We start from the raw sequence: 16,405 nt of genomic DNA on the forward strand, positions 1-16,405 counted from the left end.
GGGTTTATCAGCGAGGCTAGGAAATTGGCCAGTTAAAGCAGGAAACCAAGAAAAGAAAGGGAAGGAGTAGTATTCTCTAAATAGAAGAATTTCAAACAAACCAACAAACCTAAAAAACGTAGGCAACTCTTTTAAGCTGTTAGTCAAAGGAGAATTATTTTCTATTTAGTTTTTGTGATAATACCCTTTTAGTTTTTATGAAGGGCAAGATCTGGAACTTATATATAGGTTACATTACCATCTTGAAACATTAGCCTTTTCTAATCTTCAAAAGAACACAGAAGCTCAGGAACTGTTCTTCTAGTTAGAATAAATAGAAAGTGCAAAAATTCCAATTTTTCCTTTCTATGATTGACTACCTTCTGAATGGCTATGAGACCCCAACCTATTGTAGGATAGCTGCACATATCTAGTAGCAAAGAGGAAGTCTAAGAGCAGCTCTGACAACCTAGCCACAAGTTAATCTGAAGAGCCATTTTCTATTTGTAGGAATTTTGGTAGACTATTGTATGTGTATAAAATGCTTGTACAGTGATAGACTTTATTTTATATGATTATATGACTCAATAGGTGAATAATTAACCTAATGGAAATAGTAATTAACTCCAACTCATAGTTCCAAAATTGTATTTGATTTAAAAAATCAATAAAGATTTAAAAAATTATATAAGATGAAGAAAATAATCAAATTAAAGCATTGAGTCACATTTTAATTCAATTTATAGTAGTTTCAATTTGCTAACTTTGTATTGGTCTTCTCAAACAAGGGGTTAAATTTCAGCGGGCTCAAAGTTCTTCTAAATGTCAGGAGTAACATCAGTCCATTCTCACCAGCTCATCCTTGAAAGTAGAAACTCTAAAAAAATATCTTTTACTAGGTTTACTTTCTACATTTGTTAAGTATACTATAAAGTATTTAAACCCTTAAACACTGGAAAGCATTTTCATAGGAAAATTAGAGAAACTAAGAGAAAAAGCAGGAGGAAAATAATAATTGGATTTGTCAATAGCTTGGATGTGGCTGAGAGAAAGGAGGCAGTCCTTTAACTAGTTATACCTAAGAGATGGAACAATATTCAGGTTTATGTCTTTGATAAGTCAGACTGGAAACGTTAGGCAGACGTAGTATGTCACCTTTCCTCCAAAACTTAATGTTCCTTTTCTTGAATATATTGTTACTTTGACTCTTATCAAATTTTAGTGACAGCTAACATTAAGTAGTAATAAAAGCCCTCTAAATAATTTGCAATTGTCTTCACTTAAAAAAATGGGGTTAAGTGCTCCACACATACAGCTTTTTCCATGTTCTTCTGGTTAAAGAGTAGATAGAAAAAACTTAAACACGGCAAGCCTGTGACATGCCAAAGGTCACATAACCTGTAGGTCCAACCAGATTTCCTAATTACTAATCTAGTGCAATATTTTAAGATGATTACTAAATCTGATGATCAGTTAACGATGCACCTGACACACACACCCTTCCCGTTTCATAAAAATTATCCCAGTAACCTTTGTGAATCCATGTATTTAAACCTAATTGCTTCAGGATATCATCTAAAGTCTGTGTTTTTCGGTTTTTTGTTTGTTTTTTTGGCGTGGAGTGGACTGTACATGTAGGCTCAAAGAAAAATTCAGAGTTTATCACTTCCTTGTAACTCTTCCTCAGGTCCAAATGGATAAATGGATAAAGTGATACTAGGCTGAAAACGATTTAGAGAACCAGTACCCGTATGCTTCTATTTTACAACGATGAAGCAGCTTTAAAGTAGGAGAGTGTCTACAATTTTGCATTTTAAAAAGCAATTTTTAAAAAGGAAAGCTGTCGTGTTCTGGAATTTCCCTCTCTCTCTTTGCGGTCCCCCGAACTCCAATCCTCCAAATGGCTAAGTCGCATAGCTGAAAGGATTTTGCTCATTTTTTCCAAAACACTTCACATCTGGGCAGTCGCCAACCATGGAAAGTTTCAAGTAAACGTAACATTTGGGAGAGGGACAAGCTTGTCTGGGGCTGCCGCCGCGGGTCCGCGGCCCTCAGAGGCGTCGCCACACGCCCTTACCGGATAGCCGGGGACCAGCGGCAAGCTTTGACCAGCCGAGCTCCGACGGCCAAACTCCAGCCCCGGCCAAGCCCCCTGACCGCCGGCCCCTGGGCGGCAGGGGCTCTTGCCAATCAGTCTCCGAAACAGTTCGAGGCCCCAGAGTCCAGGAGCCCATCCGCTTCGTAAATGACGAGACCGCTAAGGCCTCAGTTCCCAACGAGGGCACTCCCGGTGCTGACGAAGCGAGAGGGAAGGGGCTACTCCGGAGCCCTGCCTGGCCCCCCTGCCTCACACGTCAGTTTGACTCCTCCTCCCAGTCCCCCGCCAGTCCTCCGCACGACTCTCCGCGCACCGGGCGCCGAGAGAAATTTGACTGCTCCAGTCACCAATCAGAAGCGAGGTCGGGGATCTGAGCTAATCGGAGCAGGCGAAGGGGGCGGCCGCCGGCGTCCTCCCGCCCCCGGGAGGGTGAGCGCCGAATGTCTCGGGCCCGCCCCTGCGCCTCAGCCTCAGTGCGGAGTCCTCCGCGGTGTGAGAAGTACCCGCGGGCAGCCTCAGAAGCAGCGGCATCGCCTGTGGGAGCCGCAGCCGGAACCACACCCACCTCACTGTCCCTGCCCTCTTTTGCCCTCTGGCCGTCCCGCCGGAGATCAAGTTGCCGGAGGAGAGCGGCCGCCCACGTCCGGAGCATCCTCCCCTGTTGAGCGGGCACTGACGGACCCGGCGGCATGATGCGGCTGCGAGGCTCCGCGATGCTGCGGGACCTGCTCCTTCGCCCGCCCGCCGCCGCCTGCGCGGTTCTGAGGCGGGCGCAGCCCCTCGCCACCCTGTGCCTGCGCCCCCGGGGCGGGGGACGAGCGGGCCCGGCGGCCGCCGCGCGGCTCTACCCGTGGTGGGGCGGGGGCGGCCAGCCGGCGGGGCCCCTCGTGAGGGGCCTGTCCAGCTCCCCCTCGGAGATCCTGCAGGAGCTGGGCAAGGGGGACACGCAGCAGCCGCCGCAGCAGCAGCAGCCGCCGCCGCAGCAGCAGCCGCAGCCCGGGGCGTCGCCGCCCGCGGCCCCGCCGGCGTCAGGCCCCAAGGACGGCCCGGGGGAGACAGACGGGTTCGGCAACAGCGAGGGCAAGGAGCTGGTGGCTTCAGGCGAAAAGTGAGTGTCTCCGCGAGGCGCAGGAGGCCTTGTCCCGCGTGGGGCCCGGGCCCGGGAGGGGCCTGCGGTGGGGCGGGATGGGAGCGGAGGTTCGAGAAGGAGAAAGAAAGAGATGCCGGGCGGCCTGCGCAGTCTGCGCCATGTGATTAGGCCCGGCCCCGCCCGCGCCTTCCCCGCCTGAGCCCCTCGCGCGGCCCTCACTTCCCTTCCCCGCCGCCGGGTGGAGCAGTCAAGGGGCTGGAGGGACCAGTCTGCCACCCCCCCCGCGCTGGAGCTGTGGTAGCCCGGCCCACGCCGCGTGCTCAGCGCCCCGGCTCCGGGCTGCAGTGCCTGGCCGCCTGCCCAGTTCTTGGTGGGTGGTGCCCCACGAACATCACCGAGTGATATTAAGGAGTCGGGCGATGGGCAAAGCGTGTGCCTTCCTGACTCGCTGCTTTTCTAGGCTCGAGTTTCCTCTCTGCCTGCCCTCCTTCGATCTCTGCCACCGTCTCTTTGGAAGCCTAACGTAGCAGAGTATTCTGAATATTTCTGTTGTGGCTTCTTCAGGCGTGTGTAGAGCCATCTGGGGCACCGGAAATAACGTTTCTGAAAGGAGATTAGGAGGAAAAGGGTCATGTGGCCGAGAAGACAGGGCACGCAGTACAGACCACCTGTTGGCACCGAGGACCAGCTTTGGCCTGTCTACCATCTTCCATAAGATGGGAGAATTTTTGAAAATACAGCTCAAAATAGCCAAGGTGAAATGTGACGGGTAAAACACAAACTCAGAAAAAACCCGAGTTAAGTAGCGTTTGCGGCTTAAAGAAATTGTGGTAGGGTGTTAACTCATCTATTCCGCACAGCAGTTGAGTTTTAAAACAAAATTGGTTTTTCCTGTGCAGTATGTGAGGCAATTTCCTGGATATTTTGTCTTGAGTAATATAAATGGACGCAAACTTTTTCTCACTGTAGGTAAAAATTTACCTGCCTGCTTTCTTTATATCCTGCTATTTTTCTGATTTTGCACTGACGTTATGTGACCTGTTTTGCTTCCCTTCTACTTATATTGCTTTTTCCAGCCCCATAGTATCTTAAGTCAAACTGAAAGTGTGATTCTTACACTTTCAGTCTCAGACCTGGCTTAATGTTTCCTGTAATTGAAATTGGCACCTTCCTAAAACATTCCAAGCTAAAGTTGTTTTCCCAGACTGAAAAATGTTATTTAAAAAAAAATCACTTGGTGATGAGCAAAATTTGTGATATCCTGTGATAATGGTTTTGTGCCACAAAGTAGCTTTATGACTGTGGGCAGGTCATTTAACATCTTCAGCTGGATGACTCAAATGTGTTCACATTCTAAAAAGCTAGACTTTTGTCAAATTTCTACCTCTTTAATGTTCTTGAGAGACTAGAATGTGTATGCTTTTTTTAAACATCTTTATTGGAGTATAATTGCTTTACAATGGTGTGTTAGTTTCTGCTTTATAACAAAGTGAATCAGTTATACATATGTTCCCATATCTCTTCCCTCGTGCGTCTCCCTCCCTCCCTCCCACCCTCCCTATCCCACCCCGCTAGGTGGTCACAAAGCACCGAGCTGATCTCCCTGTGCTATGCAGCTGCTTCCCACTAGCTATCTGTTTTACGTTTGGTAGTGTATATATGTCCATGCCACTCTCTCTCTCTCACTTTGTCACAGCCTACCCTTCCCCCTCCCCATATCCTCAAGTCCATTCTCTAGTAGATCTGTGTCTTTATTCCCGTCTTGCCCCTAGGTTCTTCGAATGTGTATGCTTAATTTCATTTGGTACTCACTTACCTTACTTATCATCTGAATTATCAGGCATGTAACAAGTTTAAGTACAGGTGCCCAGAATTGAAAAATGAGGTTACTAGCATTTAGAAGTTGTCCTTAAAGGTTATATGATGGGAACAGCTTTCTATTGAAAATATGCCTTGCATTCTGTCTCTTCAGTGGCGCTTGTATCCCTCCTTTCTCCCCTTCTGTCGGATAGAAAATTGAGCTGCTTTTGAGATTTACACGTTTCCCAGAAGCTTCTAGCTCCATTGCCGTCAAAATAAGAAATCATTTCTTAGCAATAACTTTGAAACACTATTTTGTCTAATACTTATTGACAACTCTACATAAAAAATGTCCCATCCTGTCCCTCCCAGCCACCCCAAAAAAAACCTGTTTAGTGAGGGAATCCTTCAAGAATATTTGCTCAATCCCACTACTGGTCATATACCCTGAGAAAACTATAATTCAAAGAGTCATGTATCACAATGTTCATTGCAGCTCTATTTACAATAGCCAGGACATGGAAGCAACGTAAGTGTCCATAGACAGATGAATGGATAAAGAAGATGTGGCACATATATAGAAGGGAATATTACTCAGCCATAAAAAGAAATGAAATTGAGTTATTGTAGTGAGGTGGATGGACCTAGAGTCTGTCATGCAGAGTGAAGTAAGTCAGAAAGAGAAAAACAAATACTGTAAGCTAACACATATATATTGAATCTAAAAAAAAAAAAAAGTTCTGAAGAACCTAGGGCCAGGACAGGAATAAAGATACAGATGTAGAGAATGGGCCTGAGGACACTGGGAGGGGGAAGAGTAAGCTGGGACAAAGTGAGAGAGTGGCATGGACATATATACACTACCAAATGTAAAACAGATAGCTAGTGGGAAGCAGCCGCATAGCGCAGGGAGATGAGCTTGGTGCTTTGTGACCACCTAGAGGGGTGGGATAGGGAGGGTGGGAGGGAGACGCAAGAGGGAGGAGATATGGGGATATATGTATATGTATAGCTGATTCCTTCGTTATAAAGCAGAAACTAACACCATTGTAAAGCAATTATAATCCAATAAAGATGTTTTAAAAAACCAAAAAACCTCAATATATTAAAATAAATAAAAGTATTAAATATAATTAAATATATAAAATAAACTTTAAAAATTTTTTTAAAAAAACAAATATTTGCTCAGATGCCCTGGGAGTTTGAATGGCCAATAACAAAACCTTGTTTACCTTAGTTCAAAGGAGTCTGTTTTTGCCACCAAAGTTTAGAGCAATAGCTAGATGGGTTTAGGAGCAATCTAGGTATATGATAAACCTGAGAGCTTTCAATCAAGGATTTCAAGAGTGAACCCCAGCTATCTCCAAATTACATTATAAAATTAAGAGCACTGGCCTCAAGATTGTGAAAAAATTTTTAATCTGGTTAAAGGTTTATTTCCTGAATGATCTGGTTTTTAAATGTAGGTTTCTTCCCCTGACTTCATCCATTTTGACTTTATGTTGTAAACATTTCTCTTATTCTGGGAGGTAAGGTTCCAGCTGATCCTGTTATCCTTTCTTATGCTCAGCTTCCAAAGCATAGGTCATCCCTGAATCATCAAGCCACCTGGAATGCCAGCCCTCAGGTTTCTGCCAGGTTCTATAGAGGATTATTAAAAGAAATAGCCACGTGAAAATTAAATGAGTTAACATTTTGTAAAAGGCTTATTAGGACAATATTTGGCATTTGTTAAATACGCTATAATTTCTCATTTTAAAAAATTGCTTCATTTTTTATAAAACCTTATAAGGACATTGGCCTTTGAATTTTAGGCTCAAATGAGAAATTTCTTTTTTTTTTTTTTTTTTGGTTTCCAGAAAAAATTTCTCTTGAGAGATAGTTGTACTTCTGTGAAAATGTGATACGCACTGTTTACTTTTTTGCCCTGCTTACCAGTAAGCTCAGAGTGAATTTAATACTTAACCATAGCAATTTTATTAGTTCATGTGGCTGAGATATTTGCTTTTCCTCCTTCCCTTGGTCTAACTTTATATTTTACTAACCATACCATATTATATTCTGGAAGGAGGTAGGATGTAAGTGAGTTATCTTCTTATCTTTTTTCATAGTCAGGCTCTTTGAACCACTGTCATCCTAGCCATCTCCTTCAACCAAGTTCAATTCTGGTTTAGGTCACTGGTTAAGGTTAAGATTTTACTACTGTCCTAAATATCTTACAGAAAAATATAATGTTCATTGCTCAGTTTTCCCTGCAGTGCTCTTATTTAATTTTGTTACTATTATTCCATCACTTTGGAAACCACTTTGCATGGCTCTCTTCATTTTTTATTTTATTTTATTTTCCTCACAGATTTTATTTTATTAGTAGTATTTTTTGGGAATATAATTGCTTCACAATGTTGTGTTAGTTTTCGCTGTACAATGAAGTGAATCAGCTATACGTATACCTGTATCCCCTCCCAGCCCAGCGCCCCCATCTCACCCATCTAGGTCGGCACAGAGTACTGAGCTGAGCTTCCTGTGCTTTATAGCATCTCTTCATTTTTTAAATTGTTCTCTCTTGTTCTGTGGCTCTTTCTGGATTTGCTCACTGGGTAAACCCTGAGGCTGAGAGGCCTTTGCTTCTTTCCTACTTGTCTACCTTCTCCATGGCATATCCTCTAATCTTTGTGTAGATAATAGTTCATCTTTCATCCAAGCTTTGTTCTCATTTATCTCCACATATCTGATGACTTCAGATTTAAAATCTGTACCCCCATACCCATTCTTTTGTCTCATTTCAATCTATTTTGCATGTTGTTTCAAGATTAATTATAGAGTTTTAATTTCAAAATACCACTCCTTCCAGAAAACCAGTATGGACTGGGATGAGCATTATATCAAACAGTGCTGTGTAGCATTTGAGATTCTTGATTAACCTTTATTTTAGGCCAATTATTGCCCAACATGAACGTTTTTATCACACTGTCCCTTTTCTCTCAAGAATGCCACACTTCATTTCTGTAAAACCCAGAAGTGTATATTCTTAGTGAAGGATCTCTGGGAAGGGTTGGCAGGTGGGGAAGAGGGCACGTATTTTTAAGTTACTTTTTGTTTGGGCATTTTATTTTTTAATTAGAAAGGGAAAGAGAAAGAAGGACCATGCTGAGAAAGTATCAGCACGTGTATGCTCTTTAGAAAATAGGCAATTCATACAGGATACAATATTGAAAGTATTTCATTAAAATAAGATCATTTTCCCCCTGTCAGATTGGCAGATGTTAAATTAAGTGATGCCAAGGGTATAGGAAATAGGAACTCTTACGTTGCTGATGGAAGTATAAATTCAACTGTTTTGGAAGGCAGTTTGGTAGTATCTGTTAAAAACTGCATACCCATGATGCAGTAATTGTATGTTTGCTCATCTATATAGTTAGAAATATATTAAAAGAGAAGGTGCAAACAAAAATGATTTCCGCTAGCTTCAGATAATATGATTTTATTTTGGTAGTTCATATTTATTCTTTTTTTTTAAATTTATTTTACATCTTTATTGGAGTATAATTGCTTTACAATGGTGTGTTAGTTTCTGCTTTATAACAAAGTGAATCAGTTATACATATACATATGTTCCCATATCTCTTCCTTCTTGCGTCTCCCTCCTTCCCACCCTCCGTATCCCACCTCTCTAGGTGGTCACGATCAATGGAAATCAAGGGGGAAAGAATCGTTACCCCACATGCTGTGCAAATTGAATTTCAAAGATTAAGTACTTAAGCATTTCAGCAACATTGAATTAGGTCTCTTGTATAGAATAGTACTGATAATGAGGTTGAAGCAGTATTTGGGAAATATAGATAATATATTTTGGAATAGAAAGAACCTTTGTTGAAATAGGGGACAAATTCTGTTATGATCCTTTAATAATGCATTTGCTTTTAATTTGTAAAAGTGAACATGTTTACAATTCACTTAAACTAAAATCAAGATAGAAAATATATTTAATTTTGGATGTGGGGCTTCTCAGTGAACCCCTCAGTCATCTTATTTGCGATTTCCTCAATATTAAAATTCTATTCTAGATTACAGTTATCAGTGAGTTTTAGTTTTGCTTGAATGGCCAGCCATAACATACATCATAAAATTTTTTTTTGCTGCCTAATGTTTATTTTATTTTATTTTTTTTGCGGTACGTGGGCCTCTCACTATTGTGGCCTCTCCCGTTGCGGAGCACAGGCTCCGGACGCGTAGGCTCAGCGGCCATGGCTCACGGGCCCAGCCGCTCCACAGACCGGGGCACGAACTCGTGTCCCCTGCATCAGCAGGTGGACTCTCAACCACTGTGCCACCAGGGAAGCCCCTAATGTTTATTTTAAACCACATGTATCTATTTAGCTATTGATAATATCTGGACATAATCTGTAATAAACTGCATGCTCTTAATTAATACTTAGATGTAGTTCATTGAAGGAGCATGAATGAGATCCTGAAGTTTAGTCTACTTGAGTTTCAGCTTCTTGTTTCTAGGCTTTACATTTTTACAAAGAAGTCTGCCTACCTAAAAATCAACTAACTCAGGAAGTGACTACCAAATAGAATTCAGTCTTTTTTGGTGAAGTCTTGTATGTAGGGAACAGTGGGGGTGGGGGGAGGGGGGACACAATTTTAGTCTGAGAAAGATAAAAGTCACCTTGAAGAGAAATTTGTTGGAAGATATTTGTGGGTTTCTTCAGGTTTTAAAAAATCAGTAAAAAGCTGCACTACTTCCTTCTTGTGACATTGAGGTGAAGAAAAATTATGACTGTAGAAACTGAAAGTCTACTTGTAGGATTTGCATTTTTTAAGGACCTCAGTCTTCAAATCCTGTATAAACCAAGGAGTTGCCTTTGTGTGCCATTTCACTTGTTAAGTCATTTGATACCAAGGGGAATGCTTAAAGCTAAGTGAACAGATATATATCTAATTATAGATATCTCTAAATAAGGTAAATATCTTTCAGGTAGAGACGCTGTTACTATGATTTTATCCTGGAATCTACTCAGGTATAAAATTGCTTTGGTTATGAAACACAGGTGCATAGGACTGAGAACTGTGCTTAGTGATTTTTCTGACCACCTACAGTGTAATAGAAGCAAAATGTTAATCTTGGCTTCCTTTGGGAAGTATTCTCTGGTTGGTGATTTCTAAAGAAATGTTTACAGTGGAAGTACTATTTTTTTGTTTTCTTTTGTTTTTTGCGGTACACGGGCCTCTCACTGCTGTGGCCCTTCCCACTGTGGAGCACAGGCTCCGGACGCGCAGTCTCAGCGGCCATGGCTCACGGGCCCAGCCGCTCCGCGGCACGTGGGATTCTCCCGGATCGGGGCACGAACCCGTGTCCCTTGTATTGGCAGGCGGGCTCTCAACCACTGCGCCACCAGGGAAGCCCGGAAGTACTATTTTAAAACAATGAACTATCAATGTTGCATAATGAACAAAAGATTGATAGCTTTCAGGATTTAGACTTTTTTTTTTTCCCCTACTAATTTCTGGTATAGGCCTCAAAAGAAGATTTTTAAATTGTCACCTTGATGAGGATATTTTGAATGACATAGGCACTTAGATTCTTGGTGGGAGTTATTAAAAGAGTACAGACTTTCTGAAGAACAGGTTTTAAACTGTAGAAAAACTAACTATATTTGTACCTTTTTAGGAATCTAGGCTAACAAAACAAACTGAGGTGTAGAAAGATTTATTCACTAATATTTTTAGCACAGTATTATGCTTATTAGAGAAAAGTGGGGAAAAACTTGTGGTCCACATAAGTGGAATGGTTAAGTCAGTTATGGTACATCCACATGAGAATTTCTTATTCAGTAATATAAAATGAATACAGATACTTTTTAGGGATATAGGAAAATATAATGTTAAGTCAAAAGTTATAATACAAAATTTTCTATGCGGTTTGATCTCCAGTTGCTTACAAAAAGTAGTAGAAGGAAATAAACCAAAATGATGTTAGCAGTTGTGGTTTGTGAGAATAGATGTTGGTTTTCCTTGCCTCCTTATAGTTACTTTTACGATTTCTCATTATGATAACTTCTGTCATCAGAGAAAACACATCTGTTAAATTTAAAATTTGTAAATCTCTACCCTGCTGTCCTAGTCTGCTATCCTAATAGCCTGTTTCTAGTATGTATAACAGTAAGCATCCTCACATTGAAAAAAGTTATGAAAAAGATTATGAATGGATTTGTACAGCTGTTTATCAGCATTATCCAGTTGCATTCTCTTTTATCCTCAAACATCAAACTTTTTAATTTCTAAACTGTTTTTGGCATAAGTCTCCTTAGAAAATGTTGCCTATTTTTCTGCCATATTAAAATTTATATTATAAAATATAGAGTTTAACATTTCTTGTTCAACTTAGGTTTACTGTAAGGGGGTGCTACTGTACTGTGCTAAAATACAGTGATGTTCTAAGACAAGTATTGGCAAACTTTTTCTCTGAAGGGTCAAATAGTACATATTTTTGGCTTCACAAGCTATCTGGTCTGTTAAAACTATTCAGATCAGCTGTTGTAGTAAAGAAGTCATAGACAATAGGTAAATGAGTAGGCATGGCTGTCTTGCAATAGAACTTGATTTACAAAAACCTGTGGCCATTGCGGTAGTTTGCTATTAGTGGCCCCTGCACTGAAATGTATTTATTTGTGTAAGGTGTTCTCTCATACTCTGATTGGTTCTGTTTTGAATGGCTTGTTCTTCTGTGGATTTTTGTATCTTGTATCAGTTGCTACATTTTGTTCTTGGCCTCCATGTCCCCACTTTAGCTATTTTCCCTCACTTTCACCTTTATATCTAATTCCCCTTAGCTTTAAAAAAAATTTGCGGTAAAATTAATGTAACATAAAATTTACTATTTTGACCGTTTTTAAGTGTACAGTTCAGTGGTATTAAGTACTCCCGTTACTTTTTTAAAGAACCCAGATAATTAAGCTTTATATGTAAAATATGTATCTATAGATCCTTTATGTCTACATAGGTCCTGAGTGAGTAAAGTTTATGATCTTTAGTATAGGAGTTTAGGAGGACATCTATTTTGAGCAGCTCAAAAACTGAGAATTAGAGTTGGAAGTGACTTTAAAGACATCTAGTTCCACCTCATTTTACATATTTTATAAACTGGCTACAGGTATTAAATGACCTAACCAAGTTCATACAATATTAGGACTTATTGTGTTTTTTCTTCCAATATTAGGAGAATAATAAAGTACTTTATTGAATTGATTACTTTTTTAGGTTCAGTATTCGAAGAGACCTTAAAAACCCATCTCCACAGCTGCAGGTTTTTTCTCTTCTGTTATACTCCCTACAGGTTGTTAATTCATCTCTGCTTGAATACTTCTTGACAAGAGAATTTAGTCCCTTTGAAGGCAGCCCATTCCATTTTCAGAGTTGTTTTGTTTTTCCTTATGTGTAGCTGGTCTGCCTTTTGTTAACTTCTACCTATATATTTTAGTTATTTTGAAGAAGTCATCTCTAGTGTGATATCAAAGTGATTGCAGTAACAGAGTTCACACATCTGTATTTTTACAACTAGAATGAGTTGTTAACAGATACTTGACTGAAGGAGTACAAAGTTGGAAGGACTAACAGAATTGGACCTTAGGGACTTGATCTGCCCAGGTCCTCATTCTTCCATCGGAGTCAGGCAGACTGTCCCCCTGGGTTAGACTTCTAAAGCTCTATACATGGACAAATTGCCATCAGCTGATGTGGACAACCTGGCCACTTCCTTACGTAAAGCTGGCTTTTGTGCTTCTTACTTTGACTTGCTCTTGAATAAATTTAAATAAAGTCCAGCCAAAACAGCAGCACTAATTTAATATAATCTCATCCTTGCTTTGTACAAGGTACAATTTCAACAAGGCAGAATAACAGTTTAGTCATCTAACATAAGTAATTCCCCTATTAGCATTTTGGTTAGAAATTCTTGAATATGTAAGGAGTCTCATCTTTGATTATTCTGAATAAACTCCAGGTATTCCTCCTAAAATGGAGTGTAACAACTCAGCACAGCCGGTGTGGCATAGCAGGAGGAATCTGGGATTAGGAACCAAGTACTGGCTTTCTAGGACTAAATCTGGTCCAGTCACTTAAGAGTTGTGTGACATTGGACATACGTATTGCTTGACTTTGAGACTGTCCTTATCTGTAAAATAGGGGACAGTTTACCCACTTTGCTTTATCACATGAAGTTATAAGATGAAACAACAGAAAGTCCTTTTTTAACAATAAAACTTTAAAAGATGTAAGATTTTGTTTTTAAATTCCCCAATAATTAGCCTTGGGCAAAATGATTTAGAGATTGAGCAGAATTTATCACTTTGTCGACTTACAATGGTATATGGTCAGCCACCATCAATTCAACTTTCAACCTCACAGGTTTAATCTGCTAATTTACTGGTGTTGATGGACACTTTCTATCAATCAGATCACTCTGAAAATCAAAATGATAAACTGATTTAAAAACAACTCCAGATATTTTTTAAAGATCATTGTTTTAAAACGAAGACATAAGTAAAAACACCAAAGCATTCTTTTTTATTCTATCAGTGAGCATCATTTTTTTTAACCTAGTTGAAAGTTTTTGATTATCTAATAGGTTTACCACATTACACTATATTACGCATTTAAGTTACATGGAGTTGACAAAAAAAAAAAAAAGACAGACACTACTCCAGCCTTTATAGTTTGGAAAGGTCAAGTAATATGAAACGTTATTTAACAATAAGACAATATAGTTAGTTTCCATTTCTTTTCCTCTTCTCATTTTGCAGTTCATTTTCCTCCTTTCATTTGATAGTACAGTTTTTTACTTAGAAAATTTTGATAGAATAGATAGTACCAAGCCAAATTATAAACTGAATATCAGACTGAGGAGTTTTAATTGTCCTTTGGTATTGGGAAACTGGTTGATCCGTAATCAAAGACAGTGTCTCTTTTCATGTTTGCAGAAATTACCCCTGAATTTAAACTCCACATGTAAATTTTTGGTAGTCTCTTCATTTATTGGTTGATTTATATAGGTCTCTCTCAACCCTGAAAATTAGATATTTTAACAGCTCATGGGTGGAAACAGCCACCTTAATTCACATATACTGTGCTCTAACAGTTCGCTGTTCTTTGTGAATACCCAGTGAATGGTTACCTTCATTGCTGTGGTCATTTTGTTTCCTTGGCCGGAAATCCTCTTCTGTTGCCATATTTCCAGCTTCTACCCATCTTTCAAGTCTAGCTCTAATTCCACCTCTCCTAAAACTTTACCTTATTAGTCCACAGTGAAGTAATTTTCCAGTGATTGGATCCCATTGTTTCTTTCTTGTAATTCCTCATGATGTATGTCTTCTATTTCCCTTTTAGACTGTAAGTAATGACTACTATAATGCTCTACATGTTATAGATGCCAGTTAAATGCATGGGATTTTTTTTTTTTTTTAAAGAAATCATTTCTGTGTTGTAGGCAGGTATTTTGTGAGGGTAAAGCAGGAGAAGGAATGGGTAAAAGAAGGAACAAAATGGCAGTGAAAAGATCTTAAAGGCAGAAATTAGAAAGAAAATGAGGGAGAATAAAAGGGAAGGAATAAAAAGGTATGGAACAAGGACTGTACTTTGGATTTACTAATCTTTTATGTATGTCCCATTTTAGTTGCTGAGTGTCATAACCATTCATGTTTTTCCTTAGGGAATCTGAGGGCTTATCAACAATTGTTGATACTACAATTTGAAAGCCTGTTATAGTCTATTTTTTTTGTCATTAAAACTTAAATACTTCTCAAGAATATCCTAGTTACTATATAGTCTGAAAACTATAATTTTTAGCTTTTGAATTTTAAGAGCAAAATGTGTTATCATGACGCGTTGCCACAAAACCATATTAAATTTGGGGAAAGAAAAGGGGGTAATACCAAGAAAGGCCTTTGGAATAATTTCTGTGTGTTGTTTGGGGAGAATCTGTGCATTTGTTCACCAGGCTGTTGAAGTGAACTCATTCTCAAATCAGAGTCTGAGCTTTTACATGCTGAGATTGGTAGTACTTTTTTTTAAATCAATTTTGAACATTTTATTTTGCGAGCATATTTTTGAGGGATGACTTAAATCTCTCTCCTGTGGATAAAAATTAGTCTCTTCTCCAAAAGCAAGTAAATATTTACCTTTTTTTGCTAGCTGTGGAAGTAAACATGGTCATTTTAATTTTTTTGCCCTATGTACCATAAGCTAAAGAGGTGTATATTTTATGTTACTTACACAGCTTTTAGGCAAAACAAATACCATTTACTAGTGCGATAAATACATAGAAAGCTTATTCTGCAGTTTTTTAAAGTGATAAACTACCAGTATCTGAAGTTTATTTGACAAACCACTTTCTGTAAATAATTGGTATGTTATTTTCCACTGATTGTTTTTGACAGCTGGCTCAATTTTTCTTTAAATGTATTATATTAAGTCATCAGTATTGTTGAATCCTGTTTAATGGTTTTAGATCAGGGTAAAACCTAGAAAAATTGTACCTTATAAAAGTAATAACTAGCTAGTACGTTTGAGAGCCAGTAAAACTGTAGTGGTATATAGTTTGGACTCTGGATTCAGAGAAACAGAGGTTCTAACTATATCTCTGCCACTTTGCAGTCTTGGGAAGTTTGTTGACCTGTCTGAGCCTCTGTGAAATGGGGATAGAGTTAGTCATTGTTTTTAACAAATAATGAATAAATTGAGCTTCTGCTGTGTACCAGGAGCCATACTATATTTTGGATAATGGTACCTTCTGTTATGACATCATTGGAGGGATTAACTTGGAACGAGTGTAAAACAGCAGAGTACTTAACAAAAGTGATCAATAAATTTTAACTCTTATTATTAAAATATCCCAAATACATTTTTAAAAGTTCTTTAAGAGCCAGAATTGTTTCAGGGAATATTTATATATCCGGGATATATCATTAAATTACAATAATCCTATGTGTTAGTGTTTTTTTTTAAACATTGGTATGAAATTCCTATACTTTAGGGTTGACTTTAAGAACTAAAAGTTGGTGTAACAGCTTTGAAAACAAGTATAAATGATATTAATGCCAACATTAATGTGTCTTTTAGGAGAAATTTTATATGTCCATATGTAAATGTACATGCTCTGTGAAACAACACTGTATTCTGTTGTCTTTTAAGTTAGAAATATATGGACCACTCTGTAATTTTCTCTCTTTCTTGAAATACAGGTAAAGTCTTTCCAGAGATTTTATATATATACACATTCTATACATACACACATATATATTTCTACCTTTGATTTTAATAAATAGTGATGGATGGAGAGGGGATTGGTCTGCCCTAGATCTAAAATTCTTATAACATCACTATAATACTTATGACAGTCATAGATGTTCAGAATATTGAAATGTGTTCATTTCAGTTTC

At 39.1% G+C, this 16,405-nt stretch overlaps 1 protein-coding gene across 3 annotated transcripts in view; it reads left to right on the top strand.

Moving 5' to 3' along the window:
* Nucleotides 1-2,766: 2,766 nt before the first annotated feature.
* The window catches only part of GLS (glutaminase), a gene marked incomplete at its 5' end in the record, with an annotated part of 80,904 nt that continues 67,265 nt past the window's right edge, over nucleotides 2,767-16,405 (top strand). For all 3 annotated transcript variants that reach the window (XM_081243255.1, XM_081243256.1, XM_081243257.1), the window contains one exon: nucleotides 2,767-3,185. In XM_081243255.1, coding sequence (XP_081099381.1) covers nucleotides 2,767-3,185 — 419 coding nt within the window. The remainder of the gene's footprint in view (nucleotides 3,186-16,405) is intronic.

The sequence above is a fragment of the Mesoplodon bidens genome, assembly GCF_964165515.1.
Source record: "Mesoplodon bidens genome assembly, chromosome: 8".
Lineage (NCBI taxonomy): Eukaryota > Metazoa > Chordata > Mammalia > Artiodactyla > Ziphiidae > Mesoplodon > Mesoplodon bidens.